Source organism: Herpailurus yagouaroundi, unplaced genomic scaffold, assembly GCF_014898765.1.
Source record: "Herpailurus yagouaroundi ecotype Mexico unplaced genomic scaffold, PumYag 203, whole genome shotgun sequence".
NCBI lineage: Eukaryota > Metazoa > Chordata > Mammalia > Carnivora > Felidae > Herpailurus > Herpailurus yagouaroundi.
In genome coordinates this window covers 22,199,858-22,219,534 of record NW_024412434.1, presented here as the reverse complement: position 1 = coordinate 22,219,534, position 19,677 = coordinate 22,199,858, and the positions used below count along the sequence as shown (strand labels likewise).

General features: G+C 45.6%; 1 protein-coding gene across 8 annotated transcripts in view; it reads left to right on the top strand.

Moving 5' to 3' along the window:
* Positions 1-1,014: 1,014 nt before the first annotated feature.
* OPTN (optineurin) overlaps positions 1,015-19,677 on the top strand; it is a 42,469-nt gene continuing 23,806 nt past the window's right edge. For 3 of the 8 annotated variants that reach the window (XM_040451421.1, XM_040451424.1, XM_040451423.1), the window contains exons 1-6: positions 1,015-1,203; positions 9,022-9,198; positions 9,827-10,029; positions 14,554-14,736; positions 16,952-17,025; positions 19,429-19,563. In XM_040451421.1, coding sequence (XP_040307355.1) covers positions 9,033-9,198; positions 9,827-10,029; positions 14,554-14,736; positions 16,952-17,025; positions 19,429-19,563 — 761 coding nt within the window. In that variant the 5' untranslated portion in view covers positions 1,015-1,203; positions 9,022-9,032. Of the gene's footprint in view, positions 1,204-1,457; positions 1,556-1,607; positions 2,128-3,324; positions 3,454-9,021; positions 9,199-9,826; positions 10,030-14,553; positions 14,737-16,951; positions 17,026-19,428; positions 19,564-19,677 lie in introns of those variants that run through there. The other 5 variants (XM_040451422.1, XM_040451417.1, XM_040451420.1 and 2 more) reach the window with 5 other exon arrangements.

Below are 19,677 nucleotides of genomic sequence, written 5' to 3'. Positions count from 1 at the left end.
TTGTTTTGTTTTGTTTTGTTTTGTTTTGTTTTGTTTTGTTTTGTTTTTGTCTTGGTTAGGGGGTAGGGTTAGGGTTAGTGCCTGATATTTTGCAGTTCAGAGAATAAAACCTCAGACTTCTTCTGGGGTCAAGAGTTACAGATTAGGGTATATGTCTGGTATTTTAAGTCCTTTCTGATCTTTGGCACAAACCTGCTCTCAGACCCTCCCCTTTCCCTTCCTCCCCCTCTCCCATTTCTGTTTTCTTGTCTGGCATAGGGGTCCCGTTGCGGGGTCACCGGCTGCACCGCCTTGACCTCGCTATCAGCTGCCTTCGGGGTCTTGCGTCTGCGTCCTTGCTCAACCCTTCTTTCGGCGCTTAGGTTGCAAATTATTGTGGTCCTTCCTCCTTCCTCGTCTTGTTTCCTCCCTTTTAATTCTATCTAATCCGGAGGTATCTTCCCTCCTCCGGTAGAGTAAATCAATACTTCTACTTCCCCAAACAGTCCAGGTCATCCAGTAATCCCACCTGCCTTGGCACACCTGATTCATCCAGGCGTCAACAGCTGGCCTCCTCCCTGGGAACAAAGGGCCCAAGAAGCACCCTGCAGGCTTTGTGTCTTTAATTAAAGGTCTATTTTAAGGGCAAAGCCGGATGGAAAGTCAAGCATGCTCAGTTAACTATACCTAGATGTAAAGCTTTTAAATAGAGATCGAGGCTTCCATCCAAGGATGCCTGGGATCGTCCTCCTTTTTCGGTCGAGCCCCTGCGACTCCAGCGCAGAAGACTGCCCCCACACACTTCCTTTAATTTGTTTAAATGAGCGCCGCGGGTCACGGCAGTCCACTGACGAGGGTAACCCTCATTTCCCGGGGCGGGGACCTCGACCTACGCGAGCTGCTGGGCTCTGACTCTGCCCACGGGGAACGCGCGCTGGGGAGAGGAGGGGCGTGGCCTGGGGGGGGCGCGGCGGCGGGGGGCGGGGGTTCGGGGGCGGGGCCCGGGAAATTCCCGGCGGAGGCGCGGAGGCCGGCGCGGCGGTCAGCTGAGCTGCGCTGGGCGGTGTCGCGAGGCAGCAAGTCGGCCTGAGGCTCCCCGAGCGCCCGCCGCCGCCCCCGGCCGGTGCCCCGGTCGGCGTCTGCATCCGGGTCCGGAGCCCTCCCCCTGCGGGCACGATGCCGAGGAAGGAGTGACCCCGAGAGAGTCCGGAGCGCCGGCGCTGGGTGAGTGGGGGCAGGGGGCGGGCAGGGGCTCGGCAAGGCGGCGACCCCCTTTCCGCCCTGGAAGCTGTTTCCGCGGCCCCCTTCCGTGCGACCCCGAGCCTGTGGGGGTGTGGGTGGCGAGGGGTGGGGCGTCCCCTCTCCTGGGAGGGTTTCCAGGCCTGGGCGGAACCTGACCTGGTGGGAAAGGGCTGCGGGGCGGCCATCGCAAAGCGCCCTCCCCCTTTTTTTACCGGCCCGGCTGGCCGCAGGTGACTTCCTCTGTAGGTCACGGAGATGGTTTGAGGATGACATCCTCCCGCAGGTTGGGAATGATCAGCCAGCCAGTTCCTCAATATATGGGAAGCGGTTAAAGGTACACCTTTGAGAAACAAAAACGAACCTAGCTTTATGAGATAGCCCAGGAACACTAAGGAACAAGTGACCTGTCTCTAAGGCAGTGGGACTTCTGAACAGCCGTTGTGTCCAGGAGAGCATGTGTGTATGTTATGCGTTTGTGTGTATAAACACACATAGCTATGAATACTAGTTGAGGCTGAGAACCCCAAAGAATAGTTCTTACTGTCGGAAAAGCATAAGCTGGAGGAAGACTAAAACACTGCAAAGAGAAAACGAAACCCAGATTCTGGTCTGGCGTCCTTTCCCGGGAAAACTGTTGTATGGAAATGTATGCCACAGAACTTGTTGAAGGATGAAATGGAAAACAGAGCCGTAGACCAGTAAGGTGGTGCTAGGACCTGAAAAGCCTCAGATCTGGTTAAGCAAGGCAGCACTATTAACAGGAGAACCCCCCCCCCCCCTGCTCTTTGGGGAGGGAGAGAAGAGCTAGGGAATCCTGGCTACTTCCCAGGAAATGCCTGGTTTGTACTGAGGAGGAGAGATCTTGGAGCAGAGGCTAAGGCTAGGAACTGCCCTGAAATGAACAAAGTAAGTGAACTTTAAATATGGCCTGGAGAGACAGGACAGTGACTGGAATCTTCCGGGTGAATATTTTCTGTTATTCTCCTGGGCCGGTTTTAGTGGTTCTTTGTATATTATGTGCAACATTATAAAAATAGCCCTTTTTCTTTTCTTTTCTTTTCTTTCTTTTTTTTTTTTTTTTTTTTTTTTTTTTGGTAACCGATCTCAGGTTGTACATTGTGCTATGGAATCCAATTGATCCTTCCAAAAAAAACAAAAACTTTATTCTTGAAGGGAAGGGAATCAAAAATAATATAAAAACAGTGAGGGGGACAAACCAGAAGAGACTCTTAAATACAGAGAACAAACTGAGGGTTGCTGGAGGGGTTTTGGGTGGGGGGTGGGTTAGATGGGTCATGGGCATCCAGTAGGGCACTGGTTGGGAGGAGCACTGGGTGTTATATGTAGGGGATGAATCACTGGATTCTACTCCTGAAATCATTATTGCACTATATGCTGACTCACTTGGATGTAAATTAAATAATAATAAATAAATAAATACTAAAAAAAAAGAAAAAAAAAAGGAAACTTACTTTAAGTACCAAAAAAAGCAACAACAACAAAAAACACCCAACTTAACTCTTGAAAAGAACTGGCTTTTGTATTACTTTCTACAGAACCCTCTCCCTTAAGTAGGGAAAATGGGTATTTTTTTCTCCAAGCCCAGCTTTTTCTGAATTTTATAGAGACTTGAACTATTTGAGATGTTGTTTGGCATCTATGGGATTAGTGAATCCAAATGAAAATGAAGAAACTGCTGTCTGTTTTTAAAAAGTGAAATGTATTTCACTCAGAGGAAGATATTATTTTAAAGGTTTTCGTTTTGACACGCATATGAGGGTTGAATAATAGAATGTATATTCCCAAATGATACCCAGATACCTTTGGGGATGATAGAAGAAACAGTACTAATTTTCAAAACGAGTTTTAAAAGTCAAGTTCAAGAATCTGGAAATGAGTGCCACGGAACTGTAGAAAAAGTCGTAGTACTCACATGCTGGGTTTGTCACCTACATAGCAGAAAGTGTTTTGTAAGTGTTAGTCCTTAAAATACTTCGTTACACTGTATTTTCATTTCATTTCAACAAACATTTGCTGAGAGCCTGCTGTGTGCTGCTCCCAAGGGAGAATAACATGGAGACCTTCGCGGAAGTTTGATGGAAGATAGACTGGCGAGGGATGATTATAGGATTTTGCAGGCCAAGGCCAGGGCCAAGTGCTACTGAGTACTTAGAGGAAAGAAAAGTTTGTTTTTCACAGGACGTCTATTTCAACTGGACATCGAACTGTCTGGTGGGTATTTGCCAGGGCAAAAGTGGTACCACACATTTTGTGCAGAGGGGAGAACAGAGGTAAGGGCAGAGAAGCAGAAGAAGGCAGGGAACTGTGAGCTGTTCAATGTGCCTCGGGTGCGAGTGGCATGGTGACAGGAGATGATACCGGTGGGTGAGGGAGGGCCAGACTCTGGAATGCCGAGTTTTTCCCACTTGGGAGCTGGAACTCTGTGTTATATGGGAAGGGTTTTAAGCAGGACGGTGGCTTCATGCGGGGTAAGAAACCAGGGCGGTGGTGGACCTGCGGTGGAAAGACAGAAGTCAGACCATGTAGGAGACTCTTCAGCAAGTTTTCTAGGTGCTGGGGACACAGTGGTGGACACAATAGACAAAAATCCCATACTCTGTGGAGCACATCATTGCTGTAATTGAGACAGCAAGAAGGGCTGGACCTAAGCTAGCAGGGACGGGGAGGAGGTAACAAGTGCCAGGACTTGGTGACCCATTAGACTCGGGATAAGAGGGAATGGAGAAACAAGAATGACTCCCACGGCCCTGCCTTATGTGATGAGGTTATTTCCATTTTCTGTATGTCAGCAAATCCCAAAATCAGAATACCATTTCTGGCAGAAAATGTGAAGCTTCTTTTTCCCCCTTGATAGGATACATACTTTGAATTCTTTTCCCAGGATGATGATGGTTCTGGTTGATGCAGTCGTGGGTTCTTAGTCCTTTGTGATCCCAAATCAGAATTTGCCGATAGCCACCTATTGTCTCTGGTCAAGAAATAAGATTTTCACTGTTTTAAAATTAATTTATCCATGTGGTGGTTGAACCTATGAATGCTTATTAAGCAACTTTGGAACATCAGACATACCGGGGTAAGGGCCTGGACTTTTCTGTATTATGCTCACTGGCCCAACATCCAGTGGGTGGACAGTACAAGGCAGATTTGTGCCCGATACAAAATGAGTTTCTGATGATACGAACCATCCTCTAATAGAACAGGCAGTTGCCTGCTAAAGTCATTGCACGTATTTTCTGTCATTGAAGTCTTTCAAGATTGCTCTATATGACCGTCTTCCATGGAAATCAAACAAGACATTCTTGCATTGAATGTCTGGACTGGATCATTTGTAAAGCCAACTCGTAAATGAAATTTAAGCTCGTGCCCATCATGCCCACAAAGTCAAGTCATTGCTATAATTACTTGACCTCTGGAATTAAAAATGATAATATATTTAAGAATTCAAATACCAGATCTTGGAATAAAATCTAGGAGATTTTGCCTTTGAACTTCCACCGTCCAGGTAGTTCGCCTTCTTCCTCATGGGTGGAATCTTGACAGATCCCGTGCTAAATTCATTTGCCCTTCTGTCGTTAAATACCACCTTTGCTTAGAAATGACACATTTCAGAAAATAGTTACAAACTGAGAGGGATGGAGGCAAACCATAGGAGACTCGTAAATACAGAAAACAAACTGAGAGTTGATGGGGGTGCCAGGGAGAGGGAAAAATGGGTGATGGGCATTGAAGAGGGCACTTGTTGGGATGAGCACTGGGTGTCGTATGTAAACGATGAATCACGGGAATCTACCCCCAGAGCCAAGAGCGCACTGTATCCACTGTATGTTAGCCAACTTGACAATAAGTTATATTAAAAAAAAAAAAGAAAGAAAAGAAATGACCCGTGGATGGTTCAGTCGGTTAAGCATCTGACTCTTGATTTCAGCTCAGGTCATGATCTCAGGATCATGAGATTGAGCCCCGTGTGAGATTGAGCCTCTGCACTAGGCCTGGAGCCAATTAGGATTCTCTCTCTCTCTCTCTCTCTCTCTCTCTCCCTCCCCCTCTCCCCCCTCCCTCTCCCCATCTCTCTCCCTCTCCTTCTCTCCCTCAACTCCTCCCATCTCCACCCCCACTCACAGAAAGAAAGAAAGAAAGAAAGAAAGAAAGAAAGAAAGAAAGAAAGGAAGGAAGGAAAAAGACACATGTTTCAGTGGTGTCTGGCTGGCCCAGTTGGTAGAAAATGCAACTCTTGACCTTGGGGTCACAAGTTCAAGGCCCATGTTGGACATAGAACTTACATTCAAAATGAAAAAGAGGGGCGGGCGCCTGGGTGGCTCAGTCGGTTAAGCGGCCTACTTTGGCTCAGGTCATGATCTGGAGGTCCGTGAGTTCGAGCCCTGCGTCGGGCTCTGTGCTGACAGCTCAGAGCCTGGAGCCTGTTTCAGATTCTGTGTCTCCCTCTCTCTGACTCTCCCCTGTTCATGCTCTGTCTCTCTCTGTCTCAAAAATAAATAAACGTTAAAAAAAATTTTTTTTTAACAAAATGAAAAAGAAAAAAAGAAATGACACCTTTTAGATCCAGATTATTTGGATTTTTATGGGAAATTCGGTTAAAAAAAACAGAAAGAAAATCTGTTACTAGATAGAAACTTGGAATAAATAGCTTAGTTCCAATTTCTATAACCTTTGAAGATGTGTGCAAGAAGTTATAATGCATTCTGTGTTTGTTCAATTGAATGCGGCATCAGGTGGTGTTAAAGACTTAGAAAATTCAGCTTTCTCTAACAGGTATTCTACCAATAGACATTTCACATAGGCAGTGTACTCATAAACTCATAACAATGCTCCCAAAATACTCTAAAATCATAAGGTACTCTTTGAATCCCTGAAAAGCGATTAAATTGCTTTTAGTAAAAATTTGGTAACGAGTATGTACATGCTTATGTTTGGCATAGATGCTAACTTATTTACCATGACATTTGAATGACCAAGTCTTTCCTACAATGCTGGATAATGAAGAGCTTGCTGTGATTAGGACAGGCCTATGTATTAGTGAAAGAGGGTGGCATGGCCATGAGGGTGCTGGGGTATTGGATGGTAGGGTTGGATTCCGATCTTCATAGAAACTCAAGAATACTTTTCCTGGTGTTTGATGGCTGGAAGCAACTGAAATGATCATCATTTGCTAGACAGGTCAGTAAATCATCATAAGAGGTCACACATCTGTTTCAGGTACCCAGTGTTTTTTCTACCATCCTCCTTAGCATGAGCCTGCTTGTTCCCTTCATGTCCTTAGAAAATCTGGGCAACCTGAAAAAGTTAGAAGAGCCACAACCAGTTTTAACTTTATAAGAGCTGTGTTTAAAGCCTCGGGAGGGGTGTAAAGAAAGTCGAGGAGGAAAAATACCTGAATAATTTTCAAGGGAAAATCTTTCTCTTCTCCTCTCCCCTGCCTGCCCTTCCCCTCTTCACTCCTTTTCTCTCCCCTTTCCTCTCTCTTGGAAAACCATGAAGGAGAAATGTGTATACAGTAAAATGAAACCAAGCACATCTCTGGAGAACTGCCTGGGGGCTTCTTAAAAAACATCCGTGAAATGTTTCCATTTACTTTTTTTTTTCTCAAGTGTTTATTTATTTTTGAGAGAGAGCATGCACACACACGAGGCGGGAGGGGCAGAGAGAGAGAGAGAGAGAGGGAGACGGGATCCTAAGTGGGCTCTTTGCTGACAGCAGACAGCCCGATTGTGGGGCTCGAACTCACGAGCCGTGAAATCATGACCTGAGCTGAAGTCAAAAGCTGACTGAGCTGCCCAGGCGCCCCTCATTTACTTTTGCAAAGTATAATCACTGAAGAGCTGAGCAAATTGAACATTGGCAACTAGATGGTACACGTCGCGAGGACTGTATCTTTAGGTCTCTTACCTAGAATTTTAGTATTCCTCGGCTATTTAGGAAAAATCCATGTTTATTAAGCGTTAGCTCTGACCTCATACTGTGCAACAATGAATGCTATGGAAAGCCAGAAACTGACATTCTCCAAATTGTTTTTGTCCAAATTATTGGGGAAAACCAAAGCAGTCTATTCCAGTCACCGAAGGCCAAGGGCACACCTCTCTTGTAAATGTATTAGGCTACATGAACCATAGATACCTTCTAAAGGCTCACGGTTGAGCAGCCTGTTTCGTCAGTGTTTTTCACTTCATAAATCCCTATCCTCATTAAAGCGTTTCATGAGAAGGCCTCTCCTTAAGCTGGCCGCACAGGGGAGGAGTCAGGGCCTGCTGTCCTGCGTGCAGCTTCCTTCAGACCAAAAACAAGTCGCCAGGCTCTCGGGTTCAGGGGACCCCCAGAGAGTCCCAGGCCTTGCCTCCTGTTGGGATGGGGAAGAGGCACCTGTGTGTGGTTGCATTTTAACATGTGGTCACCGTGAGCATACGTAGATGTCCTGAGCCAGTGATGTATCAGAGAGAGCACGCGTAGCCTTCTGTGCCTTCCACTGACCAGCTTGGTGACTCTGTAGTTGTCGTGAAAAGACTTATCATCATCTTCACGAAGCCCCAAAAAGAAAACATTTGCCTATAGCATGTAGCCAGTTGTTAGAAGAGATTCCTCTGTTTGCCCAGGTGGTAGGACATGTATAAATGGACTTGGGATACACTCGTCTGTCTTATTTATGACCACATTGACCCCTCTACAAAATAAAGTGGTGTGCTTAAAATATCCTCAGAACATGCCGTCAGTAAGCAGGATCTCTTCATCTTGTAAGTGTGCTTTGCCGAACTGTTGAACTCTGAAGCCTAAATATTCAGTAGCATCTTTATTGTATTCCAGGGCTGGGTTTTGGAATCATCACTAACGCCCGGTCACACCTCTTCTTACGTGACCTTGGACGAGCTATAAAACCTCTGCAAACTCAGCTCTGTCTCCTGCAAAATAGCCATCTAGCTGAGTTTGAGTGAGGATTAGAAACTGACGTGTCTGGTGCAGTGATTCAGCATGTAGGAAGCATCTAGAATGCATTAGTTCTTCCTTTTCTCTTAGCCAAAAATATAAGAGCTGGAATACAGAGATTTAAAAAAAAAATTTTTTTTAACGTTTATTTATTATTGAGAGACAGAGAGACCCAGGCGCCTCTAGAGATTTTTTAAACAGCTTTATTGACATATAATTCACTTTCTGTGCAGTTCACCCACAGCAGAGAGATTTGAACTTCAAAGATTTGCTTGGGAAAACCAATTTAATGATACTTTACCCATGTCTACAAATACATGTTTAAAGCCTTCATGAATCCCTCTGTCCTAATTATCACATTGTCATGCTTTTCTTTTCTTCCTCATGTCGCAGCTCCTCGCTGCCCCCCACTCACATGGACGCACATGTACTTGCATACATACTGAAGCTAGCACAGACATGTTTTGTTTAAAAGGAAAAATCAGGGGCGCCTGGATGGCTCAGTCAGTTGAGCGTCCTACTTCGGCTCAGGTCATGATCTCACGGTTCGTGAGTTCAAGCCCCATGTTGGGCTCTGTGCCGACAGCTCGGAGCCTGGAGCCTGCTTCGGATTCTGTGTCTCCCTCTCCCTCTCCCCCTTTCCCTCTCCCCCCCTCGTCTCTCTCAAAAATAAACATTAAAAAAATTTTTTTTAAAGGAAGAATCAAAAATGTCCAAAATCTAATTGGAGGGGAAGTGGGCACCTTTTGGAAAACTCACCAGCAATTGCCAGTGGATTTGCGGGGCTCGTGGGGACCCCTCGCAGAGGGAAGACAGCTCTGTTTTCAGCCTGTGACTTTTCCATAGGTCCTTCTGCCATGTCCCACCAACCACTTAGCTGCCTGACTGAAAAGGGGGACAGCCCCAGTGAGACCACAGGAAATGGACCCCCCAACCTGGCCCACCCAAATCTGGACACGTTCACACCAGAGGAACTGCTACAGCAGATGAAGGAGCTCCTGACCGAGAACCATCAGCTCAAAGGTGAGCGGCCGCCGGCCCCCGTGTTCTCCATCTACCCTGGGCCTTCGTGAACCGCCTCTCTTTGCGAAAAGCCTTGATGGTGAGCTCCCTTCTCTCCATTGCACTACCTGGAGAGAGAGCCCAGAGTTTAGCTTTTGGTAAGGCTGACATTGCTGCCAATGTTCACCTCGGGATGCAGGTAAGAATAAAACGCACTTACGTACCTCAGGGAAATGGCACAGTGACATTTTGCCCGTTTAGAAGGAAACAGGGAGAAACGCTGCTATTATTCCAGAGTTAGTCCTAAACATGCCCTTGTTCACAGAGAGCATCCCAGTGTCTCAGGCCGTGGCTTCTAGCAGGACCGGTGTTGGAGGCTGTGCCCTACCACGTGGGCTGTAGCAGAGGCACCCAAACCAGTTTTGTTTTCTGGAGTCTTTGGAGGACGAGAAACAACATTGGACCCCCTCGTCCTATCTGGAAACAAAAACCACTCACCTTGCTACAGTCTTTTTGCTGCTGAGTCTGGGGCCCAGGCCAAGTACGGCTTCTTTGGATTCCGGGCTACAGGGTGAGGGTAGTCCAGAGGGAGGTGGGATTCATCCAGTCAAGTCTGATGCGCGACACTCTCACTCTGAACCCCCTACAGAAGCCATGAAGCTGAATAATCAGGCTATGAAAGGGCGATTTGAAGAGCTTTCAGCCTGGACAGAGAAACAGAAGGAAGAACGCCTATTTTTTGAGATACAGAGCAAGGAAGCCAAAGAGCGTCTCGTGGCTTTGAGTCATGAAAATGAAAAATTGAAGGAAGAACTCAGAAAACTAAAAGGGAAAACAGAAAGGCCCCTTGAGGTGAGTGAGCAGACTGATCTGTTACGATTTTATTTTCTTTTAGTTACATTTAGAGTGGAATCTTACTCATCTAGACTTCTAGATCAAACTTTTTACGGTTTAGGCTAGACGAGTTCTGTTTTGTTTTTAATTTTTTAAAAATGTTTATTTATTTTTGACAGAGAGAGACAGACAGACAGAGCATGAGCAGGGGAGGGGCAGAGAGAGAGAGGGAGACACAGAATCCGAAGCAGGCTCCAGGCTCCAAGCTGTCAGCACAGAGCCCGACGTGGGGCTCGAAATCACAGCGAGATCATGACCTGAGTCAAAGTCGGACCCTCAACCGACTGAGCCACCCAGGCGTCCCATCTAGACAAGTGTTTTGTATCATCTTGAAAAAATTGGGGCACCTGGATGGCTCAGGCAGTTGGGCATCCAACTCTTGATTCAGCTCAGGTCATGATCCCAGGAGTCATGGGGTTGAGCCCCACGTCAGGTTCCACGCTGACGGTGTGGAGCCTGCTTGGGACTCTCTCTCTCAAAATAAATGAACATTTGAAAAAAATAAATAAAAAGAAAGAAAATACTGTTCTTGCTGAGAAGGTTGGTTGCAACTTCAAGGGTCGTGTATGATTTCTGTTGGGGCAAGGAAGTTTGTACAGCTTTGACCATAGTGATTATAGTCAAAAGAAGGTTGTAGTTATAAATCACTATTTTGTATTCATTGTAGACGGTGCAGATAACCTGTGCCTAGAACCACCCAAGGGTTAGCTTTTAGTTTCTGTCTTTGATATAAAATTGCATTAAAAAAAATCTATGATTCGGGGGGTACCTGGGTGGCACAGTTGGTTAAGCGTCCGACTTTGGCTCACGTCATGATCTCCTGGTTTGTGAGTTCAAGCCCTGCATCTGTGCTGACAGCTCGGAGCCTGGAGCCGCCTTCAGGTTCTGTGTCTCCCTCTCTCTCTCCGTCCCTCCCCTGCGCACGTTCGGCGTTCTCCCTGTCTCTCTCAAAAATAAATAAGCATTAAAAAAGCAAAATCTATGACTGGGAAGTTTTGCTTACCGATCTTGTCCTTCCCCCCAGTCTACCATAGAGATTCCTCAATTTACATTTTACATTTACTTTTGGAAAATGGTGCGACACATCATGTTGTGGCAGGAGGCTGTAGGGTTGCTACATTTTCATCGACCCAGAGAACCGGAGAAAAGTGCCCCCAGCTGGGAGTGGATGTTAAAGATGCGAGTGGAAGAAAACAGGTTGTGTCAGAACACACTTGAAGCGTCTGCCCATATTCTAAGGCTCACTGGACATTGTTCATTAGGATGGACATCTGCTCGTCACTTTCTCCCCAACGTTGAACTTAGCAGCCCTCAGAAGGATGGAGCACTGGTTTGGCTCAGGGAGGATGGAATTGAGGCATCAGTGATTTCCTTGCGATACCTTGAGCTCCACTGACCTCTAATTTCTTGGGTAAAGAGTGCAAAGAAAGAAAGATAAAGGAAAGAAAGTAATGAGAAGAGGACAAGCTGGAATAATCTAAAGAATGAAGAGCTGTTGAGAGAAATATTGTGGTTTAGGTCAGTGCTTTACTCCTCAATCCCTGCTCATGAGACAGCGTGGACATTCTGCTTTCATAAACTTATGTGTGTATGGGAAACGATTCATTGCTGATAAGACTCTTCACATCTGATGCTTGAACTTGTCTTACACTTCAAAGAGCATTAAGTCACTACTTTGGGGGAAGTCTCTCAGTGTCGAAATATTTTCGAGGTAGAATGCTCTGAAGACATGATCACCTGGTGGGATATATGAATGTATTTTCTACTCTCTGGAAGAAAATATCTTACACTGTTTTCCTCCTTGGTCTTTGGGATGTGAGCTGACAGCTGGCATCAGCCTGCTGGGGACTATTGCACTGGAGCTCAGAAAGAAGCTTCCAGAAGCACTTTGCTTGAAATAGTCTGCCTATGGGTTTTCCTAAAACGTCCCACTATTGGAAGAAGTTGAGAACAGAGCTGGAGCTCTGGACAGCTTCTTGCAATGCAGAAGATCAGATTAAACAAGCTATAAGCAAGACTCAGAAGGGAGTCCTTGGGACACAGGACTTGGGTGCTTGGACAGAGATACTTACAGCTCTATAAAACCCTTGGTCATCAGCTTTTCCCCCCAAAATACGCCTCCCAGGCCTGCCTATTGCTTCCCTGCCTCCTCTTTGCTGTTTTTTTTCATGGACCAGTTGAGGTGATTTGTAAAATTTAGGCTCTCATTTTCCTGACTTGAAGCCCTCAGAGCCTCTGACTTTTCTCACTCTTGCTGACCCATCCTCGCTGCTGGTTCCCCAGGGAGTCCCCTCTAGCCACCAGAGCCTCTCACGTGTTCTGTGCCACACAAGGAAAGGGGAGTAGGGAATTTCCTTTGGAGACCTGCCTTCTGATTGTCAGGGTGAGGCTGAGGTATTAATTATTCTGTCCAATTTCATGGAATCATAAATTATAATCATCTGTACAGAGAACGTTTTAACTTTTAATTGTACAGATTGTGAGGCAGAGGTCATTAGATGGATGTTTCTTCTAGGATTATGAAATGGCATGTTCACCTGGGCAGATTTCCAGGACAGCGTGATGGAGACATGATACAAGCACACAAGATGTAGAGTCATTGTGTTGCATGAAAGTCAATGGCAGGCACTCAACGTGCCTGCCACGTCAATAAAAGACGTTAACAAATGATGGAGTTGGGGTTGATCGGAGAGAATAAAATGTACGCATTCTAGTCCAGGAAGGGAATGGAAAGGGTCTCATTAGTAAAATGAAGAGATTTAACATGTTATTTTACAAGGTTTTGCGGCCAAATAAGTAGATGCCGAATTGCCCAAGGATAGTGAAGAGATCCTCACCCTTGCAAAAAAGGAAATTAACCTGACAGTCTGAGATTCCAGAATCGTGGCTTTATATCCCTTGTCCTCAGACACTTGGTTAAAACTCTGTTTCCTACCCTTTATGCCAAGATTGTTTTAAAAATCCATTTAGAAGATGTCCTCAGACGGGTCCAACAGGAAAATGCGAAGATTCCTAATAGGGCGTGGCCTCACCCTCACCTGCTTACCTCCTGGTTCCAGGCCAAGAGTGCCTCTCCTTTGATTGTTTCTGTCCCTGCACATTTATGTTTCTTTGGGACGGGTCATGACCGAGACAGGATGCACAGGCTGGTAACCATTCCTTGCATGCCTGACTCCTCAGGTTCACCATGAGTTCTTTTCTCTCAGGCCTGTGGTGGTTTCATGGCAAGGGAAGGCCCCTGGGGAAGGAACAGCACGATCTCACTGGTGTGAGGGGCACTCTCTTGTTGCATATTAATCCGTTTCCTTCCACTTTCTACTATTTCTTGGACCAGCTGGTTTATCATCCGTATGTATTCTTTCTGGTGCTTTCTTGGTTCCACTCAGAGCCTCTGGGTCGGTTTACAGTTCCTCAGGAAATCTATTAGAGACATGGGGTGTGTGTGTATGTGTGTGTGTGAGAGAGAGAGAACTTTCTGATGTGTTGTAAATCTCTGATGATCTCAGGTATGTATTTCTGGTGGTCCCATGTGTATAGAAGCAACGAAGGTTTCCTGAGGAGGAAACCAGAGAGGTCTACAAGGTCACAGCTGGAAGAGACCAACGAAACCATTTGGTGCCACCATCTTCCTTTCTAACCCAAGAAAAAGAAAACCAAAAGAGGCCAAAATAGGCCAAGACATTAAGTGAATGCACTCATGGCCGCACACAGAGCGATTAGCAGGGTGTGGACTGAAATCTGTTTTCCTTACTCCCAAGTGCAAGCATTGCATCTAAACAGGGTCTCTCTCTTATGCCACGTGCAATAATTACAACAAGAGGAAAGCAGCGCATGCTTGATAGTAGTGAAAGGTGAATATTTATTACTAATGTGTATATAGGCCAGAAGTTAATTTTTTTTACCTTTGGTGGCAGCCTCTGAATTTTCAGTTTTTATTTCTCACCAGGCTTACTTTTAGCAACCTGAAAACACCAATGTAGTGTATTATAGCAGCCGGCCTGCGTGCCCCGGAGAAATTTGGAACTTTTGTTGTCTTTGGCCATTTATGTGTCAAGTAATGAAACGTCTTGATGCTTTGGCTTCTAACTATACATGACAAGTATGGGGGCGTGGGGGGTTCTGCATTTGTAGGAAGAACAAAAGATAAGAGGTTGATGCCCTTATTTCCTGAGATTTTTGGACTACAGCTTACAAGTTTACCATCGTCGAAGTCTGACTGGTTATCTTCGTATCAGATTATTCCAGTGTGCTGAGGAAGTCTTTCCTTTTTGTCATGAGGTTATTTTAATTTTCTATTTGAATGTAATAAAATTACGTAAATTTTTCTTTTTTAAAATTTACGTAAAAATACATCTCCAAGAAAAGGCTAGAATTTTCTACCATAAAGCATAATTGTCTTGCCGTGGGGTGTGGGGACACTTGAGTTTGACGACCAGGTGTTCGTTTGATTCACTGACTCACTTGGCTTCTCGTCATTTCCAGGACCCCACTGGGGACCCCAAAGTCCCCAAGGCAGAAGCAGACCAGGAAATGGAACAGCTGAAGACCCAGGTGGCCCGTCTTCAGGCTGAAAAGGCAGATCTGCTGGGCATCGTGTCTGAACTACAGCTCAAGCTGAACTCAGGCGGCCCCTCAGAAGACTCCTTTGTTGAAATCAGGATGGCTGTAAGTGTCCTGGTTTTGATTTTGTTTTAAGCAAATTACAAAAAACCTCACGTAGACACCTAGATGGTGGGGGAATTTCAGCATCGCCATCGCCAAGATAAATTGGCTCCTGTTTATAAGCATAACATAATGCTCGTGAGATTTATCGTAGCTGCAGTGGAAGAATGTTGATTACCTTTTATGACAAAAGAGGTGGTTTTTTTTTCTTTCCATGTGTCCTGACAAATCAGACATTTTGTGACAGATCTAAAAAAACAAAACAACTTTTTCAAGCCGGGTCCTTAGGGGTGGTCAGCATTGGCCTTGGGTGAGTAGAATCATGATCCGATGCAGGAAACTGATGTCTTTAAAATAATAGAACCTTCCTTTTCCAACGAGTCTTACAAGGAACTGTGGTTTGTTAAAAACAAGAAGTGGAGAAAAGAGCAGAGCCACTGGAGTTATGGGTGAGGGTCGACCTTGACTTCGCCCCCACCTCTAATAGCAGCTGCCCGGGTGCCTCCAAGAGCGGAGTTTAAAGCCCACAGTGTCTGACACATTTCTGTGGAACCGAAAATGCAGTGAGCTCAGTGACACAGTGAAGTGGCAGGTGCCAGCCTGTTCCTGAGCACATGAGTGGCATCTGTTGTGGCCACATCTGGGTATGCACGTGGTCTGGCCGAAGAGCAGCGCAGGTAGATGAACCACGGAAGGGCCTCCCCTTCATCGCTGCTAAAAAAGATGGATTAATGAGGGAGAAGAACACCTAAGGACGAGGTCCTCTGTGATACACACTGGCATTTGAGCTTTGCCAAACCGTACATCTGATAAAGAGATCGTGTCTCTGAGAGAGAAAAACGTACCTTGGAAATAAGTAGTGGGGAACTCGTAAAGGGCTAAACTTCTGGGCGTGTCAGAATTACTAGTGCAATGCACGACTGTCTCTGATTTCCAACTCATTTGCTGCCCTAAAGAGTAATAGGATGGGGCGATGACTCTCAATAACCTTGCCAAACATGCTCCCAAATAAATCTTTGGGTGCACTAATGGCAGCTGAAATCAGGAGAATTCAAATACCAAATGGAGGGGTGTCTGGGTGGCTCAAGTTGGTTAAGCATCCGGCTTCGGCTCAGGTCATGATCTCACAGTTCGTGGGTTCAAGCCCCGCGTTGGGCTCCGTGCTGACACCTTGGAGCCTGGAGCCTGCTTCGGACCATGTGACTCCCTTTCTCTCTCTGCCCCTCCCTGCTCACGCTTTGTGTCTGTCTGTCTGTCTGGTCTGTCTCTCTCTAGGAAATAAATAAACATTAACAAAATGATAAATAAAATACCAAGTGGAAAGCACGCTCTGCCAGAGTAGAGTGCCCTTTCTGCAGATGACCAAAGATTATGAAACAAATTTGATCAAACAGCTTTCACCTTCTGCAAATAACTGGCAAAATTCAGGAAGTCCCAAGAGCATATCAGAAGTTTCCAAATGAGGCTTCTTCCTTTAGGGCACGTGGTTAGCATAATATGCTCCTTCACTGATCTGATAGTGACAGTTATTTTTAGCGTAAATGTGCTTTTCTTGCCTTGTTTCTGTGAACCAGAAAACGCTGCCTAAGATTTAGGAAGAATGTACACAATCAGAATTAACTATCTTTGTGCATTTTCGGAAGATTTTTCCTGCAAGTTCATTGGAATATACGTGTCTTTCAAATCATTTAACGGGCCTTAGACTTCTTCTTCCCTTAAACGGCCCACGGTGTGTATGAATTTCTGATAGGAGCCAACCTTGTGCTTTGTGTGAGCCTTGTCCACAGAAAGCAGCCTCTTTTTCAACGTGGCTTCAGCAAGTTCCAACATCGTGCATTTTAAAGGCCTGTATAGGGAAGGTGTGTGGAGTTGTCACTAGCTCCGTGTGACCTTTATTTGGGAAAGAAGGGAACTGCCAAGGAGAAGGAGGAGATAAGCTTTCATGTGTTTGGGATCAGGTTGACTGCTCGGGATGAGAGACCAACCTTCACGCCGTGGCCCTAGATATTTATAATCCTGACAGGCTGTGCAGGGTGAGGGAAGGGTAAAGTTCCGTTCCATTTCAGTGACCTAATTTAAACATCTCACATTCAAATGTTGGTAGATTCCTTGGGTGGCATGCCATCAAAATTCTTGATCTATTGCCTTTTTCTCTTCTGGGAAAGCATTTTTCTCGCAGACATAGCACGTCAAATCCCTTTCATTTCTGCCTTGACAGGAAGGAGAAGCAGATGTGGCACTGAAAGAAATCAAGACAAGTCCTGGGCCCACAAGAACTGATTCCGTTGACACGTAGGTGAAGAAGGGCTAAGGCCGTCGGAGACACCCTTGCTGGGAGGTCAAACATGATGGGCTGCAAAAGTCAATTCTTACTAATTTATACCAGGACCTTTGAAGAATGTTCGGTTGGAATGATACTTAATATGTTGCAGCCCAAACTGGCTGATAATCAAAACAACGTTGGGTGCCTTTGTAAGCTAACTCCCCCTCACCTCTCTGTTTAGATGTGTTTCAACTCCCATCAGATGAGAAGTGAAAACAAACTCGCTCTTAATCAAGACTTCTGTTTCCCAATTTATCAGTATAGTTTGACCTGGACCAGGCTGTCCAGCTTGATAAAGGGGGTTGTTAGCATTTTCTCTTCCCTGATCAGTCCCAAATATAAGCCAGGGTGACTGATAGGGAGTAACCTTCTCTAGGGATGACTGTTAGTGCCCTGAGTCACTGTCCTACCCACTTTCCGGAGGTCTTACATGTGGAGTCTCAAATTGACCTGTTGCAAGTAGATAACCAGGAAGCAGACATCTTAAATGGTGGCGGCGGGGGTGGGGTGGGGAGCTCGGAGGAAGAGATGGGAGAGGACTTAGGCAATCGGGGCTCTTGCGCCTTGCACTCACACGGAGTGGGCTGTTGGCTCATCCTCTGTGAGCGGATTACTGCTGTGTTAGTCTATTTGAAAGAGACAGTTACCTGAAAATTTCTCTAGGAATCTCTTCTCTCATAGGCCTTTAATACCTTTTGTTTCTAGAACTTAATGAGTGTATTTATAAAACGTCAAAATGGGTGGTGGTTTTTTTTTTTTCCAGTTATGTTACCAAGCCCTTGCACAAGGAGGAAAATAAATGTTAGATGATATTCTTACATCCAACAGGGCAGTTGGCATCAATGAAAGTTATCCCTTTTTTACTTAACAATTCCTCGGCTTTCTCCCATGTTGCTTTTTTAGTATCAGAGGACTTTCCTGAACGTGGTGGGAAGGAAAAAAGCCCTGTTTGAAATTTCCAAGCCACTTCCTCCTCATTTATATCCACCTGCCAAAACCACTTCCCCTTTTAAGCCACAGGTTTTTTTTTTTTTTTAAGATTTTATTTTTAAGTAATCTCTACACCCAATGTGGGGCTCAAACTTAAAACCCTGAGATCAAGAGCCACAGGCTCCTGATTGAGTCAGCCAGGTGCCCCCAGGCCACAGTTCTTGTCAATAACAGCTTCCTTGCCTTGTTTGAAGGTATATTAAGGGAGCATCTGGGGGGCTCAGTCGGTTAAGCATCGGACTCTTGATTTCCGCTCAGGTCATGATCTCGCAGTTTGTGAGTTCAAGCCCCACACCGGACTCTGTGCTGTTAGCCCAGAGCCCACTTAGGCATCTCTCTTCTCCTCTCTCTGTGCCCTTCCCCAACTCATTCTTTTTTTTTTCTCTCTCTCTCTCAAAAATAAATAAATGAACATTTAAAAAAAAGAAAGTGGGGCACCTGGGTAGCTCAGTGGGTTAAGCATCCAACTTCAGCTCAGGTCGTGATTTCATGGTTCGTGGATTCAAGCCCCGCATCAGGCTCTGGGCTGACAGCTCAGAGCCTGGAGCCTGTTCTGGAGTCTGTGTCTCCCTCTCTCTCTGCCCCTCCCCCCCTCACACTCTCTCCCTTTTTCTCCAAAATAAACATTAAATAAACATAACATTATTATTATTATTATTATTATTATTATTATCATTATTATTATTATATCAAGGAGTCATAGATTGATTTCTGGGTTTGGAGTTTGAGCTTTGGAGTCAGGAACCGGCATTTAATCCTGACTGTTTATGAGACACATGAACTTGGTTAGATGCCCTGAGCATCGGCACAGTCACCCGGGAGGTGTAGTTACCACAGCGGTGGTCCTGGTTTTATTTGTGGATGAACTGCTTCTTGGTTTCATCAGAGTTGAAATCAAGAAAAATATTTGACATGCCAACAGTGCCTACATTTCTCTGCTCTAATGATTTGAAATCAGAAACAAAAATGATTTTTTTCTCTTGACTTGAGAACGCCAAGCAGGAGAAAGGCCGGTGGTCTGCGTGTCACAGGCAGCAGGCCTGCTTGTGTCCTTTGTATGACTGTGGTCCTCTCTGAGGCTGGTTCGCTAGGAAGGCCAGGCACTGGAAACCAGGGCCACCTCTGCTCCCGTGGGCCCTGTGGTCTGATGTTGTGGGCACACCGGCCATTTGGAGGAAGCGAGCATGTGCTTCCCAGAAAGCATGGAGGAGTGGGGCCCTGGTGGGCGCAGGGCCAGCTGCGTTTGGTCTGTAAATGAGAGTTATTTGGAAAGTGTTCTGGGAAGCAGTTCCTTTAAGTTGGTTCCAGTTATACTCACAGATACTTTGACATTTTTGTTTTCTGATGAAAACCTTTTAATCTGTATGCTGTTTTTGATCTAGGAGCAAATTTGCAGAAGGTGCCAGGAATTATGTGGAATTTGAAGAATTAACTGTGAGCCAGCTCCTGCTTTGTCTAAGGGAAGGAAACCAGAAGGTGGAGAGACTTGAAATTGCCCTCAAGGAAGCCAAAGAAAGGTATGAAATAGGTAATTTGAAATATTCATGCCCTGGCACAGCTTTAGAGAGATGTGATTAAGATACCAGATAATCCATCCACGTAAGGAATACATTTCAGTGTCGTCTAGAATA